General features: G+C 49.9%; 1 protein-coding gene across 6 annotated transcripts in view; it reads right to left on the reverse strand.

Annotated features, from left to right (window-relative positions):
- Positions 1–16,834, reverse strand: part of RNH1 (ribonuclease/angiogenin inhibitor 1) — a 35,456-nt gene that overhangs the window by 11,460 nt on the left and 7,162 nt on the right. Inside the window, exons 2-3 of one of the 6 annotated variants that reach the window (XM_006263413.4) lie at positions 10,638–10,770; positions 661–766 (exon numbers count right to left, since the gene is read on the reverse strand). In XM_006263413.4, coding sequence (XP_006263475.2) covers positions 661–746 — 86 coding nt within the window. In that variant the 5' untranslated portion in view covers positions 747–766; positions 10,638–10,770. Of the gene's footprint in view, positions 1–660; positions 767–880; positions 1,128–6,596; positions 6,724–10,637; positions 10,803–16,834 lie in introns of those variants that run through there. The other 5 variants (XM_059722531.1, XM_014604213.1, XM_019485195.2 and 2 more) reach the window with 5 other exon arrangements.

A 16,834-nucleotide genomic window follows, 5' to 3' on the forward strand; every position in this document is an offset into this window, starting at 1 on the left:
CACGGGTACAGCCCTGAAATAACAAACCGTGCTATGGCAGCAGTCATCACATTAGTGCCACCACTTTTTGGCTGAAACAGGTTTACGTAAGAAGGGATAAGCTAAGTGGAAAGCAGGAGTGAGGCTGACAGAGCAGGGTGGTAAAAGTCAGCAGGGCAGAAGTAGAGGAACAATAAAGAGGGGAAGGAACTGAGTCAGGGAGAGGGTGGGAACAAACCACCAGTTAGCACATGGCAGGAAGTTCTTTGTCTGGCCCATGATGCCTGCTTTGGCTGCTTTCACAATTTAGAGGAGTCTCTAGCCACTCCTTACCCCCAACATGGCCTAAAGGTGAGAACTGGAGAGGAGGTACCAGCTGGAGCACAGCTCTCCCAGTTGGGGCATCCCTGGCACAATTGTTGGTGCAGGAGAGAAAGCCAGCTTCCACTTCACCCACAGTCCCCAGTGCAGCCCTCCCTGCTGCAACCATTTCTGCAGCTGCTTCCATCTCCTGCCTCTGAAGCAGCCTGGTCTCTGGCTGGCATTGTACTCTGGTACATGGCTCAGATTCTCTACAGACTGCCCATATCAGCAGGGGTGAGGGGGAGGGACACCAGCAATCAGAACCAGTCCACACAGCTTTCATTATGCTAGGAGAGACTGTTCAACAACAGGCATTACCTGATGGTTTTGCTATTTTTCATGGAAGAAACAAGTTCAGTCCATCTGGATCCAGTCAGCTCTTCACACTGGATATCAGGGTCCATTTTCAGTGTTGATGTCAGACCTGAAGATTTAAGGAGGGGTCACATAAGTTAATCTCTTTGAGCACAGTGCGTGCGCACACACATGCACGCACACATACACACACACACACTCCCAATACTCTCCAAAAACTGACCAGTCCTTCTTGCACTGCTAGATTTGTGAGCCCCTTAGTCAAAACTGTAATTTGTTCTCTTTACATAAGACCTGTGTTGAAAGGTTTCTGCCTCTGATCCCACATTTCAATGCTGGATTGCATCAGACAGTGGTCAGATTAACCCAGCTAAGGCCTCTCACTGGTGGGTGGGTTCAACAGGCATCCTGTACAGTTATTACAACAGAGCCAGAAAAGATACTCGTGATCTTGAGGCAGCCATTCTTGCCCTGAAAAAGAGAAATGGAAGCTCCATTCGGTTAGGTGCAAGAGCATAACAAAAGAGGCCTCCTGGAAAAAAAAAGTCCCATTCTTCTACATATTACTGGTGTTTCTGAGGTACATGGCATACGGCCATGCATTAGAGAGAGCATGAGTGTTTAGTGTCTGTGTTGGATGTGTGATCGCCCATATGTGTTCATGGGGGTAGGAAAAGGACAGCAGGGGGCATCTTGATAAGCACCTCAGTCAAAGCCAGACCACTGGAAGAGATTGAAGCAGGGACAGGCAATTATTTCAGGTGGAGGGCTGCCTACTGAGTTTTGGCAAGCCATCAAGGGCTGCATGACAGGCAGCCAGGAGCAGATAAACATTAATTTTCTAAATTTTTTAGGGATCCTGTGGGCCAGATAGAATGGCCTGGTGGAACGCATCAGGCCCACGGGCCACATTTTGCCCTCCCCTGGACTGAAGGGTCAGGCCTGGAGGGGTCCCATTAACTACAGCCATCCAACTAAAACTGGATTAACACCAATTAACCTGGTGCCGACTGTGGCACTGCAAAAAGCCTCTCAGGCTTGGCCAAAGACAGTGATGCAGATGGGAGGCTCTACGAGGCATTTCACTTCCTTGGCCTTTCCAAAACCCCTCCCTGTATTATTGAAACACAGCCAACGTTTTGTGCTTGCATGTGCGACCATCTGAATACTTTGCATCAGACATAATTTGGGACCACTTCTTCCAGCGCCATGGACAGAGCACAGGCACACAGGTACTCTGGGCACAGTGTTCCCATAGCAAGTACTCACAATACCTGGCAATGTGTATAAATATGCCAAGACATCTAGTTATACTCTAGACCGTAAATCTTATCATTCCCTAGCCTAATCCAAAAGACACTAGCAATCAGGTGCAGGGCATGAACAGATGCATTGATTCCAACAGGACAGTGCAGGGAAGTGAGCAGATAATGCCCTATGGAGTTAGTAGGTACAACTGTGAGAGTGCCAGGTAACCTGTGTAAGGGAGTGCACAACAAACACTGAGGGAGCGAGTGAAAATGTAGTCACTGCCTTTTGGCAGTGCACTGCACTGAGGACTGCGGTCACTGGCCATTCTAAGAAGCAGAAGCGAATCCAATTCAGACTACCAAAGACTTCTTTTTTGTTGTTGTTTATTAAAGAGTCCTCCAGTACAATCTGAAGCATGACTTCAGATGCCTCCACACCAAGCACCAGCACTTAAAACAACACTTTCTGGCTCCAGGCAACCAGGTAACAGAATTCTGGAGTGTTGCTGTGCGTCATGCTATCTGCTCGTATTGCCCAACAACTTTTTTAAATGGCATCCCTTTCCCTCTCCCAAAGGGTCTCCTCTCCCCTGTCTTTACCTACAGTACAAGCTAAGGTATTGGTAGCATTTCAGGTATTGTACATGGCAGCAGTGTGTGAGGGTCTGAAATGATGATTTAGGGGATTTCTTGGGGTAGTGATCACCTGTGGTTGCAGGCGATGGGACTAAATGGCCCAGAGGCCCCTTCCATTCCTGCATCTCTAGGTGAAAATGTATCCTGTTCTTAGCTTACAGTCTGCACTAATTATTTTCCTACTGCATCACTTTTTCCAAATTCTTCCTCCCAAAAGCCACATTTTTGCTGCAACAGAATGGTTGGAGGAAGCCAAGGGGTTCCAGAAAGTAGCATGTGATTTACAAAGGCAATTTTGCGAATGCTACAATACCCCAGTAGCCAGCACTGCAGCTGAGGCATATAGCAGAGACACCCCACAGCTAATCCCTCACTCCAGTGGGAGACAGAATAACAACTGGATCCCACTAAGGCTCACAGAGCCACAAGTGTCTTTCTGGTATAGGTGGATGCAGCTCTGTAGGCTCAGGTTGTGAAGCTAATTAAGAAATACCAAGCTAAGGTCTCTGCTGGTTGCCTCATCAGACAGAGTCTAATATTATGAGACAAAATGTTTCTCCCTCTCCAAGTCAGGAGTGGGATGACAGTAAAACAGTCTTTGAACCAGATTCCCAGAGGTGCTGAACATCTACAACACCCACTGACTTATGCTTGTGTCAATGATTCTCAACCAGAGTGTATGGGATGCCCCGAGATCCTTTCAAGGGTGCCATACAATGCTAGCACTGTTAGGTGTGCAAATATGATTCACAAGAGGAATCCAAAGATTTCAAATAGGAATCTGTAGCATTAAAATTGTTTTGTCCTGTTGTGGGCTTTTTAATTCTTTGCAGTAGAAGAACTGCTCTATTACTTTTCTGTAGTCAGAAAAAGAGTGAAAATTAAGAGCTGGCATTTTCTGAGTGGTGCTTTAAAACTAAAAAGGTTGAGAACCACTGGGCTATGAAAAGGCTCTCAGCACAGCTAAAAGCCATACCTAGACCCATATATGTACAGGCAGTCCTTGACTTACAACATTGAGTCACAGCGTTTCACACTTACAACGTTTATAAAATGACACCATGTTTCAACTTTATGACATCAGTTTCGACTGTACAACGCTTGATCTGATGCGATGCCACGCCAGCAAACAAGTTCGCTGCATCACCCATCTCCCTGGAGAACATCTGTCCAAACTTCCTTGGACACTTTTTTTTAAGAAAGCAGACAAGACTCCAGAAAAACCTGCAGCCAAGACTCCTGAGAAGACTCCAGCCAAGAATCCTTCAAAAAGTCCAACCAAGAGCCATTCAAAAAGTCCAGAAAAGTCACCTCAAATAAGTCCTTCCAAATCAATATGATTGCTATTTACAATATAAATACATTAATGTAGCTATATTATTCATCTATAATTGATCACCTACAAACTTACAGGGTATTTTTGGTGGAAATAGGGTATCAGGCCTTGGTTCAGGAACCAATCCCATTTATAACGTTGTTTCTTATGAGAAAAATCGGTTCCAAGTTACAACATTTTAACTTAAGACATGGTTCTCAGGAACCAATTGTGTCCTAAGTCCGAGGACTGCCTGTATTATAGTTCTTGGTGCGTGTTCTCCCTTTGAGGTGGACCACTGTTCAGTCATGAAGATGATTCTTTGCTGTTAATTGGCAGCAACTTACAACAATCTGGGTTTCCTCTCTTCCCCCACCTCTTTGGCTATATCTCTGCTTAGCCAGAGGGAAAGACTTAATAGCCTATCTATGCCTCATGCTTGAAACACCCAACACTCCCCAGACTGCCAGAGTGACTAAGCAGCTGTCTCCACATGGGGGATAAACTGAATTCCAGGCATATTGAGCAACTATGTCTTCAAGCGAAGTTCTGCCTGCTCCCTGAGAAGCTTCCTCCTACTACTGGTCATCAAATAAGGCCACTGCCCTACTGTCCCTCCTGAAAGTTTAGAAGAGCCTGATAGAACATCTTAGGCAATCTCCTGGGTATGCAACTCCCATGCATTAGTCCTGCCAGGAAATCAACTCAAGTTTTCCCCACTTTTCATAACCTTCTCCCATTTCACCCCTCTTCACCTGCCTCCGACTGTCACCCTTGGGCTGTGCCTTCCACCCTATATGGTCCCAGGATCTGCAATTTAAAAGCTCCATCAGGGAATTTCGGACCACCTCCTGTTTTTCTTGAAACACTCCAAGATGCCAGATACAGAGCACTGTCTGATAGCTGGAGACAGGTCCTCCTCATCAGGTAGAGACTTTCTGAGCCTGCAGAATTCACAAGCAGTGTGCCCCATTTTCTGCTCACAGCCTCTGCCCCCAGCTAGTGCTGATGTGATTGCTCCACCTGCCGCCCCAGCACCAGCAGGCTCCTTCTCCCAGCTTTCCACTCTTTCAGCTCTCTTTACCACCCATCTCTTCTGCTCACATTGCCTCAAAAAGATACTCAACAGCAAAAAACCGTAGAATAGAAGAGGTTCTGGTTAAGAGCTGCAGGACCAAGACCGCAGTTCTTCTAAGCAGGTGCTGCTCCTAAGTGTGGCAACAGTGTTTTGCCCAGAAAATGTGGCTTTGGCTTCAGACATGTGAATGCTTACAGAATGCTGACCATAGACCTGCACTCCAGCAAGCCCTAGAATAAAATGAAGACACATACAAGTTATCTTCTGTCAAGTCCTTCAGGATGCTGAGATCAGGGGTGGATCCAGTGGGGCAGGGGCTACACTGGTACACTTGCACCCGCTTCTGATTCCTGCTCCACCCAAATTTTAAAACCAACTGCTTGGCAGTGGCAGCAGCATTTCTAACCAGGCAGTGCTGAGGCAGTCAATTAATTTCATGGCTCATTAGCATCTACCTGATCCTTTCTCAATGCTTCATTCCATCAGTGTGAACAACCCTCTTCTTTTTTAATGGCCTTTATGTTCCACCAATCAAGCTAGCCTTTGTTCAGTCCTGCTGCCGTCTGTGGGCTGCTCCTGGTCAGAAAGCTCCTATTGCACAGCCCTGCTGAAGGTTTGTAACTCATCCCAGTGATGTTATCTTTGTTTTCGCTTCCATCTTAAACTGAATAATAAAGCACTAGGCCCTTGGCCTATGAGTAAAGCTTCTTAGTTTCTTCTGCACAATCAGCACCGTGTTCTATGCAAGGATGCACCTCACCACGTGCACCCCCGACCCCATCAAAATCAGCCATCGTCTCTCAGGCCTGGAGCAGGTGGCGGGTTATTTCTGCACGTCTCTAGTCCCAGCTTTGCTGCAGCTCTCAGGACCCAGAGGCACTGGGCAAGTGTCCCAGTCACCGCCTACAGGGAGCTGGAGCAAGACGCTCCTGGGCAGGGAGAGCAGGGCAGGGAGAGAAGCCAAGGAGCAGCTCAGCAACAACCAGACTGATTTTTTTGTTTTTAAATCTTTTCCAAAGCCAAATCAGTTCCAAATTCAATGGTGCACAAGCCAATAATCAAGGTCCAAAATGCGACTAAGCAGAACTCAATCCTCAAGTCTGTGTGGCTCTACCTCAAACACCCTCCTCCCTCCCAGGCCCAGTAGTCCATGACAGCCAGCCCAAACCCAACTTTTTTTTTTTTTTTTTTTGGGGGGGGGGCTTAAGGCTGCATTAGCTCCAAATTCCAAATCGACTCCACCAAGCTCAATAGCTCAAGCCAGCAGGTTTCACCACCTGCCCAGACCCATCCACCTGGGACTTTAGATACTCCCCATTTCATAGCAGACAACGCATTGGAGCCCGGATGCCCCCTAGTTACGCTTGCTCCTAGCCAAAAGGCAGAAGCAGCAAGCTGGAGGGGAGCGCAGGCACAGACCCCCGCTACCACATTTGGGGGGCGAGTCTGGGAAATTCGCGGGGGTTAGCATGCCTGGAGGGCAACGCGTGGGCCTCACCCTGGGAAAAGCTGCTGACCATAGTAACTAGATCCAACCTGAATCATACCCCAAATCCCCCTCCCCTCTCCCCCAGCGTGCCAGGCTCCAGGAGGGTACAGGGACCCGAGTAACAGGCAGCCCCGGGCAAGCGCCGCCAGACCCTCGCGCCCCGTCACGCACCAGGATATCCCGCAGAACTCCGCACAGCCAAGCTCCGCCACCGCCTTCCGAACCTGCCCCCGAGCTGCCGCGCCGGCGCCTTAGCCAGGGAGATCACCGCCTCGATTTGCATAACCCCGCCCCGCCCCGCATAGCACCGCCTAACGAGGGGAGAGCGCATCCTTGATTTGCATAACCACGCCCCTGGAGTGTTGGTGGGAGGGGCTATAACGCGACAAGCTGTCCTCTCTAGGCTGGGCTCTGTGGCAGCTGGCAGGGAAAGGGCATTCCCGGACCCAGCCCCGTGTCGTCAATGGAATCCGGTGACGCACGAGCGTGGCTTGGGGCGGGAACAGAGGATCTTAAAGGCGCAGGACTGTCTATGCCCCGAGCCATGGCTAAGCTCCGCTGCCGGCCTGCGCCGTCGCCCTTGTTTCCGCTGCCCTCTTCCGCCAGCGGGCTTCTGCCTCCCCTGGACCCTGTACTGCCAGTGAGCTGCAGACCAGCACATCCCCTCCTGCACCCCCACACTGGAGCATGGAAAATGAGGGTGGGAAGGGAGATCATCTAATCCAGTGTTTCCCAACTTTTTCCAGCCCAAGGCACACTTGTGTTAATAAAAATTTTCCGAGGCACACCTGTTAAGGCATTCTCCGTCCTGGTACCTATTGTAACTCATTGCCATGGCTAAATCCCATGGCACACCTGTTCATTTCTGATGGCACACTTTTGTGCCACGACTTGCTGGTTAGGAAGCACTGGTCTGGCCCATCCCCTGCTCACAGCAGGACCATTCATCCCCAGCTGGATCATCCCAGGCAGGGCTTTGTCAAGGGGAGTCTTAAAAACCTCCAAGGATGGAGCTTCCCCCACCTCTCTGGCTGACCTGTTCCAGTGTTTCACCCCCCACCTAGTGAGAAAGTTTTCCCTAATATCTAACCTGAACTTCTCTTGCTGCAACTTGAGCCCATTGCTCCTTGTTCTGCCATCTGCCACTGAGAACATAGAGCAGTCTAGCTCCCGACTAGTTCATGTTCCAGGGCGAGCTCCTGCCAGGCCTGGGACCTTGGCCCATGAGTCCCTTTGGGGCAGAGAGTGCATCTCCTGCAGAGCTCATAAGATCATAGAAAGTGAGGTTTGGAAGGGACCTCAGGAGATCATCTAGTCCAACCCCCTGCTCAAAGCAGGACCAGCCCCAACTAGATCAGTCCAGCCAAGGCTTTGTCAAGCTGGACCTTAAAAACCTCCAAGGATGGAGATTCCACCATCTCTCTAGGTAACCTATTCCAGTCCTTCACTACCCTCTTAGTGAGAACATTTTCCCTTATATCCAACTTAAACCACCCTTGCAGCAACTTGAGACCATTGCTCCTTGTTCTGTCATCTGCTACCACTGAGAACAATCCAGCTCCATTCTCTTTCAAACCCACTTCAGGTAGTTGAAGGCTGCTATCAAATCCCTTCTCAGTCTTCTCTTCTCCAAACCAAATAAGCCCAGTTCCCTCATCCTCTCCTCATAAGTTGTGCCCCTGAGCCATTTTCGTTGCCCTCCACTGCACACTTTCCAATTTGCCCACATCTTTTCTATAGTGGGGGGCCCAAAACTGGACACAGTACTTCAGATGTGGCCTCACCAGTACAGAATAGGGTGAGCTAACAAGCCACGTCCCATTATCATCATAAAAACATGTGTCGAAACACTTTTAACCAAATCCAGGGTTCCCACCCCAGGGCTCACAGATGACATGTTGCCTGGAAGACTATTCCTTGTGGCTATAGGAAATGGGTTTAGTAGGCAGAGAGAGAGTAGAGTGATGCTGCCCACAGAGCACTGCTGGCTCTGGATTTTTGCTCTTGGGCCAGCGATGGCTAGAAAGTGCTGCTCTGCTTTACTTTAAGGGGCTAAAACTTGACTAACCACAATATAAACCCATCTCTCATCTTCCCCAAATTAGCACAGAAGCACTTCAGGCCCCAGGGGCAGGGTGGTGGAGGCGGGGGGACTGTTCATCCTCTACAAAGCAAGTGAGCAAAGCAGGAGCAATTGGATAGTGATGGGAACTGGGCTGGGGGAGATTAAAGGGAGAAGAGCTAAAGGAAGCATCCCAGGAAGTTCCACTGAGGCACCACACAATCCGCCCCCGCCCCCCCCCCCCCCCCCCCGCACAACATAAATGGCCAGTTTAGAAGGAAAAAGCCCTTGTTCTGCTATTCCCTTATGAAACATCTCACTTTTAAGCTGCTTTGTAAGGGGTCAAAAAAAGACACTTCACTGAGCCTGTGGCATGGAGAACTGTCTTCATAGTGGCAGCCAGAATTCTGGTTAAGGCACCATATAATTTTGCCACCTTAAAAAGAAAAATCTCTTCCTACCCCCCTGCCTCCAATACCCAAGTGCTCAGGTACTATAAAGATGGAGGGGGCAGGGAAGAGTATGTAAAGCTGTGAAGCTGCACAGAAAACATTGGTATAGAATCTACTGGGGGAAATACAGAGTCAATGAGGACCAAGAGAGAATCCTTCCAGTGAGGGGGGAAAGTAGGTTTCTCAGGGACAAAAAAGGTCTGCAATGATTTGTGCATGCAAATGGGACCCACCTCAAACCTAGCTCTGGGAATTCAGAATCTAAAAACAACTGGTTTTAAGAGGTATCGGCAACATCCGCGATGCGTGGGGGGGGCATGTTCCCCACCTTAGATTGGCCCTCGCTGGCCAGGGAGTGATGGCGCCGAGAGAAGCACTGGCGGCACATCCGTGCCCCACCCCCCCCCACCCCAGTTGGCAATCAGCCACTGGTGCTGCCCCAGACCAGTCACTCATGATTGGCAGAGGCATAACTGGTCAATTCTGTGCCTGGGGCGATGGTGGCACAAAGTGCAGGAGCAGCAGACAGTTTCACTACTGAGGGGGCAGATGTCACTGCATCTTAATCTGCTTGACACATGTCAGTGGCAATTTAAACACTGATTTTTGGTGGCAGGAACAAGAAGCAACATCTGCAGCGCAATGGCAAGCCTCTGGTAACTGCTCCTACACTGTCTGCTGCTACTGCCCAGGGCACTGAGAACCACCACTGCTCCTCTGCCCTCCCCACTGATGGAGCCAGAGCTGCTGCAGGGAAGGTGCTGTTGCAGGTAAGAGCAGGAAGGATGGGGAGTTGGGGGGGAGAAGGGATGGCATATATTCCAGCCCCCCACCCCCAAGCACTATATAAAGACAGCAGCCAGGTCTTGAGCCCCACTCACCCACCCATTGTTACACTAGTGGGCACATGGAGGTCCAGCTCTCGGAGAAATGAATTAAGGGCCCTGGCCTATGTCTCTCCAGCTCTTTCCCAAGCAACAGGGTTTCTCTGTGGCCCTTTCCCCTCAGGATCTTTCTCCCTGTTATTGAAATGCTTTGACGCAGTAATACCATACCAGGTAAAGCTGTGCAGTGTCAGGCTTTTTCCAGGTGTATTATGCCTTTTGCATATTAAATGAGAGAAGCTGGGGAGAGCTGGGTTGCAATTTGCCCCACTAGCTGCTTTGGTGACTATTTTGGAAGAAAATGCTGATATGGTTGGACTTCCCTGGCAACGCACTGCCTGAAATGGTTAAAGGTGGTTTCCATGACTCATCCATCTTATTGCCGAGTTATATTCCAGAGGATTCTTCACTGGAATGGATGTGTCATCCTTCCTGCTGGCTGGCCACTCCCTTTCCCATGAAACCTTCTTTTCTATTCAAACAATTCCCTAGAACTTGGGTTAGGGGGGGGTCCAAGCAAAGAAAAGTGCAGATTTCAGGAGTGCGTTAGGCTGGATGCAGGGTCCTAACAGAAAGGAAGTTAATCCCTTCTCTTGTTCCTGGTTTTAAAACATGCAATTCCCTCTTCCTGGTTCAAATGACAATTCTCTGATTCATCACAACCATCCAGTCCCATCCCCCCTCCCCCCCGCAAAAAAACAGCCTCTGCAACCCCCATTTTAAAAGTACTCCCATACCCTGCCCCTTCCCCCACCAGGAAAGGAAAAGTGGAAAGAGTTTAGCAGTCCGGTTTTGCCAGCTCTGCAATACTTGCCTTGTTGTTCACCAGTCTCTGAAAAGGGAGTGGCTGGGAGACAGCAGCCTGTTCCTTCCTGCTCAGGTTTCTATGCAGCCTCTGCTCTTCGGGCAAATTATATGGTGTCTTGCTGTTGTACACAGCTTCTCGGCTAGAGGGAGAAACACTTTTTTTAATTATGCTTTTTCTCCCTTTCATATTTCATTGGTGGCTCTCCTCTATACAGCTCTAATGTGTTGTGATTTATACAGCGGCCCAGTGCTTTTCACTGGCTTTCCTGCATCTTGCATTTAATTTTCAATGTATAAACAGCAGTGAGAGTGTTTCTGTCCCATTCGGGGCAGGGGCCGGGACATAATCTGGGCCCCCTCCATCTCACACTCCATCTGTCTTGTTCTCTTCCTGGTTCCATTCTCTTCCCCCTCCTGACTGCTCAGTAGGTCAGCTTCAAGAGAAAGGCATGCTCTGTGCAATGCCAAGCCTCTATTCTGGTGGTTAGGGCACTTTGCTCAGAGCTACAAGATGTAGCAATTGAGCTAAAAGGGAGGAGGGACCACAATTCTTCCACTTTATTTGCAGCAGGCATGTGTACACGTGGGTGGAAATACAATCTGAAAGCCAAATAAATGGCCAAAAATGCCTTAATGCAGCTCTTCAAATGCCATTTAGACAGGTGAAGGTAAAAGGCCTAAGTGTCTGTTTATAAATATTAGTGTTGTTTCTCAGGCAATCCATGTACTGATTGGTTGAGGTTTACCAGATGATCAGATTACAGTAAAATCTGGTTAATTCATCATCATTACTAATCCTTGCAAAATGGCTAATTATCCAGGAGTGACTAACCATCAGCAGTTAGCCATTTTTAACTTTCCCCTGTGATGTATTTTGCAAGCCATATCAAGATACAGTAAGCAATTACTTCTGATGTTTATCATAAGAGGGCTCCTATAGACATGCAGGGAGTCAGCTCTGATGCACTGGAAATCCAGTGTGTCGAAGCAGAATCGATAATCAAGTCTGCTGGAGCACAGAAATAAATGCGCTCCAGCCTCATGTGCATCAGTGTTCCCATGCCGAAAAATTATGGCAGGGCACTTTGAACTAATGTTTGTTCAATGAGCTTCAGTTGAAAGCACCCTCCTGCCATTTTTCAATGCAGAGGATGCTGATACATGTGACATTTGGGTGCTTTTAATTAGCATGGCTTGCTAATTAAAGTGCCCCTGCCCTCCCCCTCCCCATGCTTCCCGGAGAATGTGTAAAAATTCCTATATATTACAAGTATTGTGAGAGCAAACTGTATATATGCTGGCTCACTATATGAGACTTATAGGCTTCTACAGAGGAAGGCCTCTTGTACAGTTTCTTACTACAAAATTTCAGAATGCTTGCTGGATGATCTCATTTGTTATAAGAATTATATGAATTAGGGTAAAATAATCAAAGACTTTTCATCTTACTCCTACCTGCAGTCATCATCAAAACAGATGATTTTGACAGAATGGAATGGTTGATCGTCTATGTTTTCATAGATTTCATAGATTTCATAGACATTAGGGCTGGAAGGGACCTCGGAAGATCATCAAGTCCAGCCCCCTGCCCAAAGGGCAGGAAGTCAGCTGGGGTCATAGGATCCCAGCAAGATAAGCATCCAGTTTGCTCTTGAAGGTGTTCAATGTAGGCGCTTGAACCACCTGCGGTGGCAGGCTGATCTAGACCTTGGGAGCTTGGACAGGAAAGAAATTCTTCCTTATGTCCAGCCTGAAACGGTCTTGTAGTAGTTTATGACCGTTCGACCTAGTCGTCATCCCTTGGGGCGCTCTGGTGAACAAACATTCCCCCAGATACTGGTGGTCACCCCTGATAAACTTATAGGTGGCCATCAGATCACCCCTGAGCCTGCGCTTTTCCAGGCTAAAGAGCCCCAGGGCGCTCAGCCTGTCATCGTAGGGTCTGCTTCCCTGACCTCTGATCATGCACGTGGCTCTTCTCTGGACTCTCTCAAGCTTCTCCACATCCTTTTTGAATTGTGGAGCCCAAAACTGGATGCAGTACTCCAGCTGCGGCCTCACTAAGGCCGAGTACAGGGGGAGAATGACGTCCCGGGATTTGCTTGAGAAGCATCTATGGATGCAAGCCACCGTTTTGGTCGCTTTACTAGCCGCAGCATCGCACTGCAGGCTCATGTTCATCTTGTGGTCAAGGATGACCCCCAAGTCTCTTTTTTCCATAGTGCTAGCCAACATAGCACTGCTGAGCCTATAAGGATGCTGCGGGTTTTTCTTCCCAAGGTGGAGAACCTTGCATTTATTGGCGTTGAACACCATCAGATTCTCGTCCGCCCACTTGCTGAGCCTGTCCAGGTCAGCCTGGATCACCCGCCTGTCTTCTGGTGTGGATGCTTTGTCCCAAAGTTTGGTGTCATCAGCGAACTTGGCCAGTCCGCTTCTGACTCCAGTGTCCACATCATTAATGAAGATGTTGAACAGTATGGGTCCAAGGACAGAGCCTTGGGGGACCCCACTGGTCACAGGACACCATGATGAGTGACTTCCATCAATTACTACCCTCTGGGTCTGTCCACAGAGCCAGTTTTCCAGCCAGTGGATCATGGTGGACCCAAGGCGACAATTGGCCAGTTTCTCCAAGAGGTGATCATGGGACACCAGATCGAAGGCTTTTTTGAAGTCAAGATATATGACATCAATTTCTTCTCCCTTGTCCAGGTGATAGGTCACCTGGTCGTAGAAGGAAATGAGATTGGTCAAGCAAGACCTACCCGCAACAAACCCGTGCTGGCTATCCCTTAAGATGTTGGTGTCGGCCAGTCCATTAAGGATGGCCTCTTTAATAAACTTTTCTAAGATCTTCCCCGGGATAGAAGTCAGGCTAATGGGCCTATAGATTCATAGATTCATAGATTCATAGATGTTAGGGTCGGAAGGGACCTCAATAGATCATCAAGTCCGACCCCCTGCATAAGCAGGAAAGAGTGCTGGGTCTAAATGACCCCAGCTAGATACTCGTCTAACCTCCTCTTGAAGACCCCCAGGGTAGGGGAGAGCACCACCTCCCTTGGGAGCCCGTTCCAGACCTTGGCCACTCGAACTGTGAAGAAGTTCTTCCTAATGTCCAGTCTGAATCTGCTCTCTGCTAGCTTGTGGCCATTGTTTCTTGTAACCCCCGGGGGCGCCTTGGTGAATAAATCCTCACCAATTCCCTTCTGTGCCCCCGTGATGAACTTATAGGCAGCCACAAGGTCGCCTCTCAACCTTCTCTTGCAGAGGCTGAAAAGGTCCAGTTTCTCTAGTCTCTCCTCGTAGGGCTTGGTCTGCAGGCCCTTGACCATACGAGTTGCCCTTCGCTGTACCCTCTCCAGGTTATCCGCATCCTTCTTGAAGTGTGGCGCCCAGAATTGCACGCAGTACTCCAACTGCGGTCTGACCAACGCCCTATAGAGGGGAAGTATCACCTCCCTGGACCTATTTGTCATGCATCTGCTGATGCACGATAAAGTGCCATTGGCTTTTCTGATGGCTTCGTCACACTGCCGGCTCATGTTCAACTTGGAGTCCACTAGGACTCCAAGATCCCTTTCCACCTCTGTGCCACCCAGCAGGTCATTCCCTAGGCTGTAGGTGTGCTGGACATTTTTCCTCCCTAGGTGCACCACTTTGCATTTCTCCTTGTTGAACTGCATCCTGTTGTTTTCTGCCCACTTGTCCAGCCTATCCAGGTCTGCCTGCAGCTGTTCCCTGCCCTCCGGCGTGTCCACTTCTCCCCATAGCTTTGTGTCATCTGCAAACTTGGACAGAGTACATTTCACTCCCACGTCCAAGTCGCTGATGAAGACATTAAAGAGTATCGGTCCAAGGACCGAACCCTGCGGGACCCCACTGCCCACACCCTTCCAGGTCGAGACCGACCCATCTACCACGACTCTTTGGGTGCGACCCTCTAGCCAATTCGCCACCCACCGGACTGTGCAGTCATCCACATCACAGCCTCTTAATTTGTTCACCAGTATGGGGTGGGATACCGTATCGAAGGCCTTCCTGAAGTCCAGGTATACGACATCCACCCCTCCTCCTGTGTCCAGGCGTTTCGTAACCTGGTCATAGAAAGAGACTAGGTTGGTCAGGCACGATCTGCCCGCCACAAACCCATGCTGGTTTCCCCTCAGCATAATTTGTCCTGCCAGGCTCTCACAAATGTGAGCCTTGATAATTTGTAGTTAACCGGATCCACTTTCCTCCCTTTCTTGAAGATAGGCACCACATTGGCCTTCTTCCAGTCTTCAGGCACTACACCAGAGCGCCAAGAGCGTTCAAAGATCCGTGCTAGAGGCTGGGCTATGATGCTCGCCAGCTCCTTGAGTACCCTGGGGTGAAGACTGTCAGGGCCAACTGACTTGAAGTTATCCAGTTTCTCAAGATGTTCCTTCACGAAGCCAGCATTAATGGAGGGCAAGGGATCACCCTCACCCAGACTTCCCTGTCCCGTAGCGGGCATGGGCGTCCCATAGGACTGATGAAAGACCGACGCAAAGTACCTATTTAATAGGTTGGCTTTTTCCTGGGCGTCAGTTGTCAGTTGCCCCATCTGGTTCAGCAGGGGTCCAATGTTGCCCTTGCTTTTCCTCCGGCTCCCCACATATCTGAAAAAGGACTTTTTATTGTCCTTGATGCTCGAAGCTAGTTGGAGTTCAGTTGCAGCCTTGGCTTTCCTGGTCAGCTCCCTACAGGACCGGACCAGTGCAGAATAATCCTCCTTGGAGGTGACTCCCATCCTCCATCCTTTGTAGGCCTTTCTTTTTAGCCTCAGGAGGTCTGCTAGGTCCCTGGAGAGCCAGGGGGGCTGCTGTGCCCTCTTGCTGCCTTTCCTCCGAGATGGAATAGACTTAGTTTGTGCATTGAGGATCGCTCCCTTGAGGAGCAACCACTCTTCTTGAACTCCCCTCTCCCTGGGGTCATGGTCCCTTAGGGCCTCACTGACAAGCCTCCTGAGCTTGTCAAAGTCGGCTTTCCTGAAGTCAAGGACTTCTGTGTTGCTGACTGACTTGCCAGCTTTTCGGCGGATGGTGAAGGTGATCAGCTCATGGTCGCTGTCACCCAGCTTCCCATCGATCACTAGGTCGCCGACTAGGTCATCCCCAGTAGCCAGTACCAGGTCGAGCAGCGCTTTGCCTCTCGTTGGCCCATAGACTTCTTGAGTCAGGTAGAGGTCTCCACGCACGAGAGGAAGCTTTGCGACCGCTCAGATTTTGCTGAGCAATCCTCCCACGAGATGTCCGGGTAATTGAAGTCACCCATGACAACCATGGTCCTGGAGCATGCCGCCTCAGCCAATTCCCGGGCAAACTCCTGGTCAAGCTCAGGACTTTGGGTGGGAGGTCTGTACTAGACTCCCACCATTGTGTCCCCTGTGCCGTGTTCCCCATGGATTTTAACCCAGAGGGTCTCCAGTCGTCCACCCTGGTTGCCAATATCGGCTTGCAGGGACGTGTAGCTTTCCTTAACATAGAGAGCTACACCCCCGCCCCTTTTCTCTACACGATCCCTCCTGTACAGGGTATAGCCATCTATACCCGTGGTCCACTCATGGGTGGAGTCCCACCAGGTCTCCGTTATCCCTATGACATCATAATTATTTGCATTGAGCAGGAGGATGAGCTCCTCCTGCTTATTCCCCAGGCTCCTGGCATTAGTGTACAGGCAGGCAAGTGTCCCTTGGGGGGCTCCTCCTTGCCCACAGATTTTACCAGGGCTGGGGGAGGGGTGGGCTCACTTAAGTGCCTTGACCCGCTGGCTTTGCAAGGATTGCTCAGCAGGCCAGCAGTGGCAGTAGTCCCCCCCGTCCCCCAGCGGGCTTAGTTCAAAGCCCGGTGGAGCAGGTCAGCCAGTCTGGCTGAGAAGAGCCTCCTCCCTAGGGGAGAGAGGTGGAGGCCATCTCTTCCCAGCAGCTCGCTGCCTCTCTCGCCAAAGAGTGGGCTGTGGTCATGAAAGCCAAAGCCTTCCTGACGACACCAGCGCTGCAGTCTTTGGTTGACCACATAGATCCTCCTGTCCCTTCTCAGCCCATAGCCTGAGACTGGGAGGATCACCGAGAACACCACCTGTGCCCCCAGACCCTTTAGCCCCACTCCCAAATCCCTGTAGCGCCTCATGACCCAGCTGGGAGTGCTCCGAGCCGTGTCATTGGTGCCCACATGAATA

The sequence above is a fragment of the Alligator mississippiensis genome, chromosome 2 (assembly GCF_030867095.1).
Source record: "Alligator mississippiensis isolate rAllMis1 chromosome 2, rAllMis1, whole genome shotgun sequence".
Taxonomy (NCBI): Eukaryota; Metazoa; Chordata; order Crocodylia; family Alligatoridae; genus Alligator; species Alligator mississippiensis.